Here is a 16,301-nt window from a genome sequence, read left to right on the forward strand (position 1 = left end):
GGTTTTTTTGACGTTTAGCTGCAACCCGGCTTTTGCACTTTCTTCTTTCACCTTGATTAGAAGGCTCCTCAGCTCCTCCTCGCTTTCGGCCATCAGAGTGGTGTCATCTGCATATCTGAGGTTGTTAATGTTTCTTCCAGCAATTTTCACCCCAGCTTTGCATTCATCCAGCCCCGCACATCGCATGATGTGTTCTGCATACAAGTTAAAAAGGTTGGGTGAGAGGATGCAGCCTTGCCGTACGCCTTTCCCAATCTTGAACCAGTCTGTTGTTCCGTGGTCAGTTCTGACTGTTGCTACTTGGTCCTTGTACAGATTCCTCAGGAGAGAGACAAGGTGGCTTGGGATGCCCATCCCACCAAGAACTTGCCACAATTTATTATGATCCACACAGTCAAAGGCTTTAGAATATTGTAATTAATTATATTTCTATTTTAACATACTTTTTGTATGTTTTTATTGTTTTGTTCTTTTCAGTTGTGAACCACTTTGAATTCTGATGATGATGATGATGATGATACATAAGCATGCATCCACCTAATATTTGTATATGTCCTTTGTGTGGTCAATGTAGTAGTATATAGATTTCCACAATTACACATGTCTTTAAAGGTTTGTCACACTTTTCCAAGAGCATCCCTCTTTTTCACTCTCAATGTTTGTTTATGTGTGTTTAAATAAACACTGTTTAAACATTATGCTCACTTGGATGTCAAGCACACAAAACATCTTGGTCACTGAAAATTGAATAATAAATAATTCACATTAGCATTACTATGTATGTCATGGAGTCATGACACAAGCCATTACCCAAAGAGTGCAACAGCATTGAAATTGTTTAAATACTTAAAAATTTTATTTCAGGTTTGCCATTGACACACAAACAGCAGTAACCCACATACAGTATACATGGTATACACAAAGCAGCCAGTACAATCGGCATTCCCATCCTTTTGCTGTACATTTTGCAAAAGAACCATATTGGAAAAACAAAAAAGAAGCCCCTCCCTACCCAAATAACACCACAATGGAAAAGGATGTCAGTGATGTGTAGTTTAGGGGAAATCAATTATTTTTGGTCCTACAATGTTTTAGTTGGTCCTCTGGGAAAATCAGTAACCAATCAAGGCATTACTGAGGAAGACAGAAAAGACAAGGATAATGTATTTTCAAGGCATGGCAAAGATACTATAACCTGCCTATAGTATATAACACATATTTCACTGTCCTCCCACAGGGAATTGTAGTTGTACAAAACCAGGATCACTAATGGATTCCTAAGCACCAATTACTGTTTCCAGGATTCTGGAATGAAGCCACAGCTACAATTCATCATGCTATGTCTATGAAGTGTCCTAGTTCTTGATGCTACACGTCTCTGTGTCATTTCTTTATGGTTCAGCCCAGTAGTTCTCAGCCTTCGAGCCTACAGTTGTTTGGAACTTCGATTTCCAAATGCTGGCTGGGACTTCTGGCAATTGAAGCCCAAGATATCTGAAAGGCCAAAGGTTGAGAACCACTGAACTGGAAAACAAAGGAAACAACTTTGGTCAAGTTTATTTTTCTAATCACTTCTTAATCATCACAGAAGATTGGACAAGAGGCTACTTAGCCAACCTAGTTAAACTGACAGAAATTCAGCATTGGTTTGCAATGTTGAAAGGACCTAAAGATCTAGGTAGGAAGGTCATAGACCACTAGTTGTTGTTGTACTGAAGTTCCCATGCATCTTCACTGTTGGCTACCTGTACTTGTCCTGATAGGAGTTACAGATCAAAACATCTGAAAAGACACCCTTAACTTAAAGCATCAACAGCTATGTTGGTATCTTTGGAAAGAAACATCTGGAGGACTAGCAGAGCTTGATCCAACATTTTTAAAAAGATTCAGTTGATACTTGAAGCTACAAGAGCCAGATTCGTTACCCTCTTCACCCCATGACACAGGATTTTTAGTGGTGGTATTATTTGGAATTATAATATCCTGATAGCAAGGAATTGTGATTCTCATTTTTGATCCAAAGAAAAATAAACGGAGTGGGCTTCTCTTAGCCTGGAAAGAAATCCGTTTCTGACGACAACTGTATAAAGCTTTGTGGGAGGATGAAGTTTGGTGATCTTGAAAAAAAAACTATGCATTATCTCCAATGTACCTAGGGCTAAGAAAGCTAATACTGCTGAGGCTGAATGACACATTTAAACAACAGGTACAAATTTGCTTAGGGCTTAGAATGTACCACAAAGTTGACTATGGACATTGATGCCTATAACATAATTTTGTTGCCCAGTTCTATGAACTTCTTAACTTACTTAATTCTTTCATTGTGTGAGGAATATTCTTTCCACTCTTTCCATTTGCTCTCCTTGTGGGTGTGTGTACATCACAGATTTAAACTGGTTTAGTCATCTCTTCCTTCCTCCAAGACATGGAAACAATGGACTTGTCACCACTCCTTATTCCCAAATTCCCCAGGAGTGTGATGTGGAAACAATGACTGTGAAACTGGTGATAAAACCGATATGCCTTTCTTGTGCATAATTAGAAACTAGACTGACCAAAAGCATCATATGAAGCAAAAAACATTGGGCTACCTGGATGACTGGTTGTCCAAGATTCATTTGGCATCCAAAGCAGGAGATTGTGTGACTGAGTAAATTTACTGAACTCCAACTTTCACTAGTTTTAGCACAATGACTGCTTAGGAGCTGTGATACAGACAATGGAAGGCTGTACAGTCCTCATCCCCAATCTAGAGGACAAGGGCATTATTGAAAAAACAGAACAGCCATATTGGATCAAGTCAATAATCCGTCTAGTCCGACATCATTGTCACCATTCTGGATGATCACATATGCCCTGGAAAGGTCCATAAGTATCAGAGTCATTCGTCTTTTCTCCTGTTCATTGGTAACATATGGCTATGGTGTTTCGTAGTCAATGACTGAATGCTACAGGCTGATCTAGATTGGCATAATACATCCCTGAGATCAAGGAGACAATTTGTATCAAGTAAAGGTGAGCAAGATCTGTTGAGAATCTAAATTGTGATACCTGAATTGGGGGTGCTACACAATGATCTCCGAATCCGATCAGCCGATCTAGAATTCCCATTTAGTCTAGTTTTACTGAGACCAAGTTTCTCTATAGGCTTCTTTAGAATCTCAGAGGGAAGGGAGGACTCATCTCCTTCTCAAATTCTTTTAACATCACTGCTCATCTATTGATTGTACTTAAGCCACTTTGACTGTCTGTGGCATAGACAAGGAGGCAATCTATCTCAGTCCATTGCATCTATGATATTTAATACAACTTTAAAACCTTGTAAACAATTTTAAGGAGGGTGTGGGTTGCTAGCACTTTCAGTGTCCAGGAGCCCTCCCTCAAATACTCATCAAATGAGCACCATCTTGAAAAGAAGAGTCGCCTTTGCTACATGTGGCAAATGCTACATTGGTACATCTTCCTGGATATAACAACAACATACTTTCTGGAAAGAAAACCCACTGGTGGTTTTGTAGAGGTACAAACTGAAACGTTAATGATCTGAAGCAGACCTTTACAATTTGTATACACAATCCAGCATTTCACAGGTTGTCACTTTGCTCAGCAAGTCACATTTTGTACAACAACCCCTACCGTATATCTGAAAATAACTCATCCTTTGACCTGCAGAACAATCCTACTCCATTGCTAGAGGCAATGGGGAAAATATTTCTTTCTTTCTGTATTTATTTACTATATTTATTTACCACTTTTCTCACCCTTGGGGGAGCTCAAGGTGGTGTACTTCCTTCTTTTTAAAGCCTGGGTAAGAAGCATTTGATTGTTTTTGATTTCCCACATAGCAACATCTCACCTGTTCCTCCTTATCTTTCTGTAGCTATAGAAAGTAAACATCAGCCTAAGGGCCCTTTTGGTCCCTCAGCCACCTGGTACAGCTGCATCCTTTTTTCAAAAATGTCAATTCTCCCCCTCTTTTTTCAAACCTGGAAACAATCAGAACTTCATTTCCAGTCAAGCAAAAGAAAACAAGGTCTCCCCGCTTCCACACAGATGCTGAAAATGCCCTTGCACCTTCTTGTAGCACGAAATCACTCCTTTTGAAGACTTTCAGGAACAAATCAATTTTGTTTTGTATGGGGAGTAAGCATCTGGGAAAACTCCATAAAATACAAAAATGACCTCGGGGTTACAAGCAACATGTGAGCCACACTTTGCTCATTGTAAGCAACAACCGCTATATTCCAACTCAGACAGTTAAGGTAGAAATAACTCTTAAGATGCAATATTACTCTACCAGTTAAGAACCTAGATGAGGATGCCATAGTCTAGCAGGGAAGGAATCTCTTCTGTCTCACACTTAGCACACCCATCAATTTGGTCTCAGGAATTATAGCAACTGTAATGTCATTTCTACTCAGTAATATGCTGCTCAAATGGTCCAAGTAACACACAGGGATCATCATAAGAACATTACCCTGACCATTAGGATTTTTCATACTCAGTACATAATTGGCTGGAGAAATTCGCAAAACATTGCAGATGAAGGGATTTTCAGATCCACAGGGATTTTGCATAAATTTACAGTGGGACACTCAGACAAAACAACAAATTTAGAAGGCATGTGGGAAGGAAGGGAGGGAGGGACTCTGAGCCTTCTCAATCTCATTTGTAAGGAAGAGGGATAAAATGTACTTCCACAAACAGTGTATGGCACAGGGAAATTGGCAACTAAATCAACCAAGGAGGTCCAAGAGAAAATAGGGTTAAGCACCTTTTCTTTTTTAAAGAAGTATACTGTTTGGTCCATAAATGTTAACAGAAATAAAGCTACCAATCAGTGACTGGTTGTCAGCCCTTCATAAAAGCACAAGAGTCAAAAACATCAAAACAAACAAGCAAAGTGTGTGCCAAGATACCCGCAATGCACCAGGGCTGAGGGTCACTTGCTGGTAGCCCTTGGAGGTACCACGTGGTACCAGCTCTTCAACCTTACATTTTGTTGCAGGTGTTAACAGTGCTTCTTTAGGGTCCACTTTAAGACTAGGGTGCTCAAGAGGGTGGGAACCAGACTTCTTCCTCCCTCTCACCAGAAAACAAGAGATGCCCCCTTTTTGTTTGAAGGTAAATGGGCCCATAGTTCTTAGGAATGACTGTCTTTGGTCCAATCTGTGGACGGCAATTTCTCCCAATTCTGGTCTTGCCTTTCTTTCTCCTCAAACCCCAAGAATGCACCACTAGGCTGTAACAAAATTTGGGGTGATTTGGCAGCTTCGAGGTAGTTGTTTATTCCTGCTTTACCACTGAGTGACTGGATCCTCCAAACCCCACTATTCAGCCTTGTCTTGTTGGCACACTCTCCCTCTTTCTCTCTCTTTTTTATGACCACTTTAAATCCTTTTGTTTATTGAAATGTGCTATGTAACAGACCCCGCCCCTCCATTCAGTCAACTCCCTTTCCTCCCCCCGGAGGCTTTTCAACATCTTTATTTTGTACACTTTCCACCACTGCATCATCAAGAACCAGAATGCTGACCATTACATCTAAGTCAGAAATGGGTCCAGCCCGGTCAGCATGGCCTCAGGGTGCAGAAGTCCAGCTCCTGGGGTTTCTTCCGGAGGTTGCAGCGGTCCCGGGGCAAGAGGCTGCCACCCCGCCCTGTGCATTTCAGCATCCGCCTTTTGAACCCCCTGCCACAGGTTTTGGAGCAAGATGACCAAGGGGAGACCTCCCAGGTGGGGCATGGGTCTCCGCATATCCGGATATCAACGGGCCGCTGAGTGGCATCACAAGCAGAGGCCAGCTGGCCAAGGGTGTCACGACACATGACCATGCGCTTCTGCAGCCCATTGCCACAGGTGACAGAACAGTCTTCCCAGCTGGTGGTGGCCCATTTGTAAGAGGGCCGTTTGTAATCCGGCCGGCCCGTGTCCAGGCGATTGGAGAAGCTGAGGATGCTGTTGGTGAGGACCGGCGGGCGCTTCCCGTCCTTCCGGTACAAGGACTTGTCTTCCTTGCTTTCCTTGGGTAAGTAGAAGGAGTAGCGCACCCGAGGTGGAGTCATCTTCCCAACAGACAACACTTCGATAGTCAAAGGTTCCTGGACAGGCATAAAGGCCTGGAGGCTTTCCACTGCTGTCCCCGTTCCACTGTAACGCAACACGCTGCCTTTCACAATGAGGTCTCTTTCTACAGCTGAGACAATGAAATGCCCATTCAAGAGGTATTTGCCATGTGCATTCTTCACAGCCAGATAGTTGTCATCGCTGATCAGGCCCTTATAGCCCCGCTGTCTGATGTCAATGCTAGAAGCACCAGCTGGGATGAGCACCACGAAGTTGTAGCCATGCCTTTGAAGGTTAAAAAAACAAACACCCACTCAGATATGAACTAGTTAAATGACACATCAGAGAGCTTATGTAGATAATATTTAGACAGTACAGCTTTCAAGCTAGTCAGAGTTGACCATCGGACTGACATCCACCATTGACACTTCCCGCAATGCTCCCCCCAAAGCATTACTCCAAGGCATCATGGGAATTTTAAATGACACCTCATCTGTTTCCAGTGCTGTTCATCACCACTCATACAAATGTTTAGTATTTACATTCTATACTAAATACTGTTATTCAGTAGCATCTTCTAAAAAGTTAAAGCAAAATGCATATTATACTTATTCTCAACCTGTTGCTTTAAAGGAATGGGTGCTCATTTTGTTCATGATTTGCCATGCCTTGGAGTATAAGTCAATCCAAATGTTCCTTGCGCATAATCTACCTATCTCCATATAGAATACCTCCAAAGTTTCAGGCAGGGATCTTTTTCTGCTCCACTTGCCCAAGGACACTAGAAATTAAATCTTATACTGAGTATCTTCTTCTAAATGCGATTAGGTGGCTATTGGATGGGCATTTCTCACTTACATGGGTTTGGTGAACAGGCCAGAGACTTTTTTGCAGCTTTTGTTGTCTCCTCCACACACTCCACATTTGTCAAACTTCTTTTTGGAACCAAGTTTCCCATCACAACCGGCCTTGATACATTTCCCCTGGACACATAGTGAGGTAGAGTCTGGAGAACATGGTGTACCATCCACAACCTGAAGATCACCAAGGTAGGGTAGAAGCATGTTATGTTACTTTGGTCACACAGGAACATATACCACTCCCATCTGCTCATACTAAACTGGCTTCGTTTTCTGACATGTCAAGACGAAAATGTATGTGACCACTATGTCCATAGCCACTCAATGTGCTGGAAGCCAACCTTTTGAACCAATGTATTTCATGGTAGCATCACATCTACCTCAGTGCTTCTCAAGGTGTGGATCCCCAGGTGTTTTGGCCTACAACTCCCAGAAATCCCAACTAGTTTACTAGCTGTTATGATTTCTGGGAGTTAAGGCCCAAACATCTGAGGACTCACAGGTTGAGAACTACTGATCTACTTGGAATTGGGACCAATTCACTCTTTTATTACATTTTAGGAAGCATGTAAAGTCACTCCCACTTAGATTTTAAGACATTTTTATTTTGTGATTATATTAATAATATTAACTTTTCACAGTTTTTAGTTTTCTGTCTCCATTCTGTGTCCCTCTGGAAGACAATGACAGCACCCAGTACCACCAACAGCAAGAGATTCCCACTCACCTTTGGTGCCAGGACATAAAAGTATCCTGTTCCATTGGCTCTGCAGATGAGTTTGCATTTGTCCCGAGGGGAAACTCCAGAATATTTGGGGACCCAGGAGACTGTGGCAGTGAGCCGGTTTGTACTATGGTTGTAACCATTAAAAGCTTCACACTGTTCCTCCCGAAAGCTCTTTCCTGGAACTATAAGAAAACAATTCCTTTCAGAAGTTCAGTCTCTGCAAAACATATTCTAGGGTTGTGTCACAAAAGCAGGAATACCCCCCCTCCCCCCTTAATTCCTGTCTGACCTTGGAATCGAAACAGGGTCAATACTTGGATGGGAGGCAACCAATGAATACCAGGTGCTATAGGAAGGCAGGAAGTAGCAAAACTGCTTTTTCCTGGCCTAAGAAAACTCTATGAAATTTTTGATATTTTTTCAGCCAGAAAATTAGTCCACAAAAAGGTTAGCCTTGTGCATCATTTTCTAGCATACTTGGGTTGGGAAGGGTTTGACCTCAACACAAATTCTGCTGCTCTTGGTGATAATGGTGAGTTAGCATTGCATCCTAAGGCATGCGTAGGAAACTGTGTCCCTCTTGAATTTTTGGCCTAGAATTCCCATCGATCTCAACCAAAATAGTCAAGGGGACTTATGGGAGTTGTCATTTGCAAACAGCTTTAGTTGCTCACCCTGAGTTAAGGCAAAATGACTGAACAGGAATAGAAAATTTATTATATGATAATCGAGAGTTATTCTGTGCCTCTGATTCTGAATGGCCTGAAATATTTGACTGCCACTGACATTCCAATATTTGCCCAGGTGATTGAAGGAAGGTTTATGGTTCCAACCTCTCCGGGTCTTTTCAACTGCTCTCATTTATTTAGAAATCGTATCTTCCTGTATGCTCTGCCTGCTTAGCTTTAGGAATGCAGGTGCTCAAGAATACAAAATGGATTTCCTATTATTTATTGAACTATCCCATCTCCCTTCAAACAAGGACTTACCTGAATCAGAACAGGGGTCCAGCCCACAGGAGCGGTATTTAACTCGAATCCCTTCACAGTACTTCCCTTCATTAGTGGGAGATGGGTCGTTGCATTCGCGCTTGGCCAACTGGACCCCTCCACCACAGGTCCGGGAGCACTGGCCATAAGGTGCCCATTTCCCCCAATTGCCATCCACCTAAAAAGAGTAGATTTGGTTAAGGGGACATGAAGCCTACACCCATTATCTCCAATGCTTCATCTGAACCATCCCATCCAATTTCTTTAGCACTTCCTAGTCTTCATCTCCAAAACCAGGAACTTCCATGTGTCACATCTTGAAATCTAGCCATACTTGGTACTTATTGGATATTATAAACAATGCTCTCTGTGTGACCAGGGAAGCGATAATGACAAAAACACAAATATTTAGTTAAAAGGGGTGTGTTGTCATATATTCAGAAGCATTACCTTCATTTATACCCCATCTTTTCCAACAAGATTGAAACTCAAGATATCTTACTAAATATAACATTATAATAAAGCCTAAAAAAATTGACAAAATTTTAAAAAATTAAAGCATACCCTTTGAAAGGATTACATAAAGACATCCCATAGTTAACTACAAGAAGGTATTCTGTAATTCTGGACTTTTTACCCATTTTTGTTTTATTTTGTGTTTTTTAAAAACACACACACACACTTTTTGTGTACAAAAAACATTGTACGCAGAAAATTGAAATTTTCTCCAATGAGAAGAAAAGGTAGTCATTTTAAAATAGAGAACAAAACCAAATGAAAATTTACATATCTCCCAAATAATCCTTAGCCTTAAGGGGCTATAGTCTAAAATAGTAATTTTTACAAGCTTTTTGCAGAACAAGAGGGCAGAAGAGCCAAGGTGCTCAGAAGGAACATTTGGGGAGCTCCACTGTTTTTCCCCAATATCTGTCAACTCAAACTGTTGTCTCATCTTCCCTCACTAATATGAGAAGCCTTCAAATCACAAATTATGTATAACCCCAGTTCTGTAGCTGAAACAAACTGGGTCTTTCCCCACATTGTGTATACACCTTCTTTGCATGATTTGGAGCTCCATTGTGTAGCAACCTAGACTTCTGCAAACAGAATCCCATCCGTACCCCAAGCAACATCCCCAGCACAGAATAGTCAGGTACTCACCCGGTACTTACTGATGTTATGTCTCTCAACACAGATGCCCTTCAGACAGAACTTTCCTTCTCCACAACTGGTGCCATCAGCCCAAGGAAAGTGGCGTGTCTGACACATGATGTGGCCACGAGCCTTCCCTGTGCACCACAGCTTAGTGCAATACTGCATGTAAGGGCAGGGTTTGGAGCCCGTACCAAAGGCAAGCTCACATTGTTGGTTGAGGTTGTAGTTGGTGCCGGGGAGTTCCTCAGGCAATGGAATAGGCTTGGTGGGTTGGTCCAAGAGGCAGTCACCTAGAAAAGGCAGGAAAGAACTCAGCAAAAAAAGAGAAGGCATCATAGAAGTGGATCATTTTCTTCAGGCTGAGATTCAGTATCTGATGTTCCAATCACAAATGAAACTAGATGAGATAACTGAAAGAATCAAAAGCTGTGCTTTCAGATGAACTGTAAACAAAACTCATTTGAAAAGTGTGGCAACCCAGACTGCATAGAGACCGTGTTTTCAGAAATAATAAGTAGGACCCTTTTTGTAGCCCATTCAGCAACTGAATCTGGTAAACAAAGCTCAAGGATCCAAAGGATTGAAGTCTAAAAGGTAACTTTTTCAAACTTTGCTGCTAACAAGTCCCCCCCCCCCCCCCCCCCCGATGATCAATTACTTCCTAATCTTGCTTTTAGCAAATTTGGAGTTTATTAACAATATTTACAATATAGGGTTTGGTCCAAACTTAGTAATGTCTAAAAGAGAAATTAAAATTGAAAGGTAGTATACAAAAGTCATAGACAACATCTAACCAATTGAAATAGGAAGGAGATTTCAAGCAGTGGGTTGTTGTAGGTTTTTGCCTTTAGAACATGAATGCCTCTAGAACATGGCCATATAGCCTGAAAACCTTACAACAACCCAGTGATTATCTAAAACTTTACAACAACCCAGGACCTCACTACCTCTGAGGATGCTTGCCATGGATGCAGGCGAAACGTCAGGAAAATGCCTCTAGAACATGGCCCTATAGCCCGAAAAAACCCACAAGAACCTAATTATTCCAGCCATGAAAGCCTTCGACAATACATTAAACCCAGTGATTCTGGCCATGAAAGCTTTCAACAATACAGATTTCAAGCAATTCAGTTGGAATCCAGCCAAACTGATGCCACACATTTTCACATTCTTCTTCTTCTACTACTACTACTACTACTCCTACTATTTATTTATACTCTGGTTTATCTCTCCTGAAGTGGCTTAGCATAAAAGCATTTGCATACAATTTAAAATATAAAAATATGCAAACATTAAAACAGAATTAAATATTAACAGTATTTAAAAATTCTGTCAAAATCCATTAAAACATACTCAAAGTTAAAACCATATGACTATTTAGAGCAGCATTTAGATTTTGCATTTCTAATTATCTAAAGACCTCTTTGTGTAAACCACTTCATAAAAGTATTACTTTTTATTTGCTAGTTTTGAGCATGTTTATAGTAAATAAATATACCAAGAGATATCAGCCACCCAGACCTTGTCCCTATAGATCTCCCTTATTCTTGGTCTCCTTTCACCTCTCTATGTCCCATCCCCTGCTCACCATGTCCACTGTCCAAGAAGTCCGTGATGATGGCCGCACTGCAAGCTGACCATGGGTTGGTGCGGTCAATCTGGATCAACGTGGGAGACATCATGTGGTTGGTTTTCAACCTGCCAAAGATCTCCTCACAGACCTTCACGTTGTCATGGGGCATGTTGAACACGTGCCCTAGAGAGACAAAGAGTGATGATGATGATGATGATGATGATGATAATAATAATTTATTTATACCCCACCACCATCTCCCAAAAAGACTCAGGGTGGCTTACATGAAGCCAAGCCCAACAACACATCAGTAAAAACAACAAAGCAATAAGCAAATAAACAATACAATTAATATAACTCACATATAGACAATAATACGCAAAGATTTAAAAACCTATGGTCAGGCCAGATGTAATTGTTTAAAATTTTAAAAAAATAATTGCTGGACATGAATAGAGGTAGGATGTATCTAGTAGGAGGGTTTTAAAAGAAATGTAAGGAGAGCAACCCAACGGGTAGTTAAAGTGCTTCTGAGGATATTTTGCAGGGAATTGTTATCTTTGTATTGTCGAAGGCTTTCATGGCTGGAATCACTGGGTTGTTGTAGGTTTTTTCAGGCTATATGGCCATGGTCTAGAGGCATTCTCTCCTGACGTCAGGAGAGAATGCCTCTAGACCATGGCCATATAGCCCGAAAAAACCTACAACAACCCAAATGTTATCTTTATTCAGGGAAGGCACACTGGAACAGCCACGTTTTCAGGCTCCTCCTAAAGACTGTCAATGTGGGGCGAGGGGGCTTGCCTAATATCCCTGGGAAGTGTGTTCCAGAGTCGGGGGGCCACCATAGAGAAGGCCCTCTCCCTCATCCCCACCAATCGCGCCTGCGAAGGGGGCGGGAGCGAGAGCGAGAGCAGGGCCTCTCCAGGTGATCGAAGAGATTGCGTGGGTTTGTAAACAAAAATGTGATCAATTAAAAACCACAGAGGAAACAGGAAGGCAGCTTCGTGTGAATGAAATTATCAATGGCCAAAGGTCTTCACTGATATTTTCTCATGGAGGTTTGGGAGGGATGAATAAAAATGTTTTGCTGGGCTGATGGCATGCATCGTGAATGAGGAACAGCTTGGAAAACATCTCTCTTGAGGAATTACAACCACTAGAACTTTTTAATCTAGTGGGCATTCTGGCTTAGAGATTCTGGGAGTTGTGATCCAAAAAGATAACTTTGCAGGTACTCAAATTTTGGGGAGAATTTAGACTTTGGATAGTTGACAGCAGACACTAAAGAGGTGTCTTTTCATCTCTTTTTTTCTGTGTCTTTCTTTCTTTCCTTTTTGTTTTGCCATTACAGCTCTTTTAACATAGGATGTTTCAAAGGCACCAATTGGCAGGACAGTAAATACACACATATGGAAGGGATGTCAGTAAACTGGCAGGCCACAAAATACATCTGTTGGAATGTGTTTGATCTGGTGGGTCATAAACTGGACGGGCCTACCTGCCTTTCTTCACAACTACTTCTCTAACCTTCCTTTAACAATCCATAAAAGACACCCTTCATTCTTATGAGGCTGATTGGTCCTGGAAATGCCTGCAGCGCAGTTGTTGCTCCTTCCGAGCCTCCTTCCTGGCCGCGCTGCTTGCTGGCTTCTCAAGATCTGAGCAGATTGCCCCCAAAGGCAGGAAAAGTTACAACAGATGCATGCAGCCCTTGCCAGCAAAAGCCAGCAAGCCAGCAATTTGCTGGCCAAGATTCACACCATCTGCTTTGTGTGTGGACACTCGCCTTTCCAAAAGACATGGGAAGGAAACCTGAGAAACTGGAGGAGAAGTGGAAATGGGGGAGGAGCAGAGAGAAATAATTTCCTTATTCATACACCCGGGATACCCTGGGAACGTGGTTCTCCTGTCCATGTTCCTAATATTTGGGCTCCTTCTGAACATCTGAAAGCAGATGTCTGATATGCTGGGAATAACTGAACACTCCCCTGTTAGAAATTAGACCTAAAATCAAATTGACCGAGTTCAACGTTGGCCAAACATTTGCACTAAAACAAGCAACAAAGCTGTCATTTTGAGATGTGAATAGTCCTGCAAGCACCGGTCCCACGGCATGTCTTTCTTAAACATGGAAGAGCCATTGAAGATTGTGTGATTTTAATAGTAAATGCAATGGTTCACTATTAAATGATTGAGGATAGTGTGGTTTTAATAGTGAATGCAATGTTTTATATGTTTTAATGTGCATTTAATTTTAATTTTAATTTTTAACTGAAGTGTATTCTGTTTGTCGTCCAAAGGCATTGAATAGCTGCCATATGGAAAGCCACCTTGAGTCCCCTTCGGGGTAGAGAAAAGTGGGGTATAAATAGAGTAAATAAATAAATATTGAGTTGGGAGGACCGTAAGGCCATCTAGTCCAACCCCTTGCCTTCCAGGAAGAAATGGCTAAAGTATTCTTGAGAGATTGCTATCTATTTAAAGATCTCAAATTAAAGAGATCACAACACCCACCAAGATTATTGAACAGGAAGTCCTTTCTAATGTTTAGAAGCTCTGTTGAATCAGACCAAAGACCTTTCTGATGCCACATCTTGTTTCTCATAATGGTGAAGTGAATTCCTGCCAAGTACACAACAACTAACCCAAACACTGTTGTTCTCTAGAAATAATGTTTTTATTAGTATGTTGTCTCTGAGGCTGAAGACAACATATCGTCATCCTGAGGTCTAGTAACTACTGACTCATTTTTCCACCATGACTTTATCTAACTCCACTTTCAAAGACATCCAGGGCCCTAGCTATTCCCATATTCCACCATAACATGATGTGTGTTTGTTTACCTCCTGAATTTATTGTTGAAAGCAGTTGGTGACTTCCATATCAGGGCACAATGAACCTATTCTACAGCAGCTATCCACAATGCTGAGACTGTTTGGAGAACCAGTTCAGCACCCTGGATAGTTCCTTGAAAGTTATAGGGAAAATTTGAAGTGGATTGATCATGCTATAAACATGGAAGTCACCGACCGTTACTAGTTCTATTATTCTCAGAAAGAGAAGATGAAAACATGTTTATATCACTTCCCTTTAATACATCTGTGACAATTTCTCTCTTTAGTACCATGTTTGGATTTAATTTCAAATTGTTTTCTTTGGGTTGTGTTACCCTACACTTCAAAGCCACCAACCATCACACAAAGACTTCCTGTTTCCTTCCGCTGTGTTATCCTTTATGGGCAAACAGGTGCATTTAGAACAAGCCTTCTTTTTCTGCCTATCACACCACATATAAATGTTTTCTGAAAGCATAAAAACTGCCAAATTTGCTATTCATGCCACCACAGACATCTAATCACTGTTTTAATTGGCTTAGTTTGCACATGAAAAAATACATGTTTTTTTGAGGCCCTGCCACAGCCAAGCAAAGTGATCCCTGTGTTGTCAAAGGCTTTCATGGCCGGAATCACTGAGTTGCTGTGAGTTTTCTGGGCTGTCTGGCCATGTTCCAGAAGCATTCTCTCCTGACATTTCACCCACATCTATGGCAGGCATCCTCGGAGACTGTGAAGTCTGTTGGAAACTAGACAAGTGAGGTTTATATATCTGTGGAAAGTTTATATACTTCTGTGAAATTCTCCCACCCTAGACATTCCACAGATATATAAACCTCACTTGCCTAGTGATCCCATTGCAAAGCCCAGCAGCTTTAATATGGGTAAGGTAAAAATAAAGGTTTCCCCTGACATTAAGTCCAGTCACGTCTGACTCTGGGGGTTGGTGCTCATCTCCATTTCTAAGCTGAAGAGCCAGCGTTGTTCGTAGACACCTCCAAAGTCATGTGGTCAGCATGACTGCATGGAGCGCCATTGTCTTCCCGTGATACCTATTGATCTACTCACATTTGCATATTTTCAAACTGCTAGGTTGGCAGAAGCTGGGGCTAGCAATGGGAACTCACCCTGCTCTCCGGATTGCAAGTTCAGCAGCTCTGTGGTTTAACCCACTGCACCACTGGGGGCTCCTTTATATGGGTAGCCCTATTCAAATGCATTGAACATTATAGGCTAAGGGCCCCTTATCTAAAATACTTAAGTGTTTTGAAATTTCATTATTTAAGGATCCAAGTCTAAACATGACATTCATTTATATTTCAAATACACCTTATGCAGAAAGCTTGAAAGTAATTTCATACAATATTTTTAATAGTGTTGTGCCTTAAACAAAATTTGTCACCATTTGAACAATTTTGGGGTATTTCAGATTTTATTTATTCATTTATTTATTTATTTACCACACTTTTATTTACCACATTTATTTATTTACCGCACTTTTATCCCACCCTTTTCAGCCCGAAGGCGACTCAGGTCGGCGTACAGACTGGCAACAATTAGATGCCGAACACACATAAATACATTGTTTAAAACAGGTTAAATCACATAATCGAATTCATATAAAAACAATTTAAAACGATTAAAATCAATGACTTCTGGGTTTAAGTCCATGTCCATAGATTTTGGAATTCTGGATAAGAGATGCTCAGCTTGCAGTACACAGATGATTCACAAGTGACACACACAGAAACTGTGAGGTAATCCATTCTGACAGTAAAAATCCAATTCTGCACTGATCCCATTGTGGGAAATGGGACTGCTTCCTAATCAAGTTTGGGAATGGGGGATTTCTTGTGGTGCTAATCAGAAACCCTGAGTCTCTTCCTGTTTTCCAAATAAAAAGTCAAGCAATTTGGCTGTAAATCCTGTTGACAATCTGGCACTAGGCTTTTTTCCGGATCTAGGTGTGTATCGAATGCATCCTGGCCGTGACATGTTATTTTAGGATTTCTGGAGTCTGGGAAATGAAGCTAGAGCAGAGCCAGGAGAGAGCGTTCTCCAGCTTGGGCTTGTTTGACTTCCTAACAGATGTTT

The 16,301-nt window shown here is 41.3% G+C and overlaps 1 protein-coding gene across 1 annotated transcript in view; it reads right to left on the minus strand.

The window, feature by feature from the left end:
• Positions 1–834: 834 nt before the first annotated feature.
• The window catches only part of ADAMTS15 (ADAM metallopeptidase with thrombospondin type 1 motif 15), a 50,091-nt gene continuing 34,624 nt past the window's right edge, over positions 835–16,301 (minus strand). The window contains exons 3-8 of the mRNA XM_060787772.2: positions 11,386–11,553; positions 9,804–10,087; positions 8,643–8,820; positions 7,654–7,835; positions 6,925–7,100; positions 835–6,351 (exon numbers count right to left, since the gene is read on the minus strand). Of these exons, the coding sequence (XP_060643755.2) occupies positions 5,571–6,351; positions 6,925–7,100; positions 7,654–7,835; positions 8,643–8,820; positions 9,804–10,087; positions 11,386–11,553 (1,769 nt within the window). The 3' untranslated portion in view covers positions 835–5,570. The remainder of the gene's footprint in view (positions 6,352–6,924; positions 7,101–7,653; positions 7,836–8,642; positions 8,821–9,803; positions 10,088–11,385; positions 11,554–16,301) is intronic.

The sequence above is a fragment of the Anolis sagrei genome, chromosome 7 (assembly GCF_037176765.1).
Source record: "Anolis sagrei isolate rAnoSag1 chromosome 7, rAnoSag1.mat, whole genome shotgun sequence".
Lineage (NCBI taxonomy): Eukaryota > Metazoa > Chordata > Lepidosauria > Squamata > Dactyloidae > Anolis > Anolis sagrei.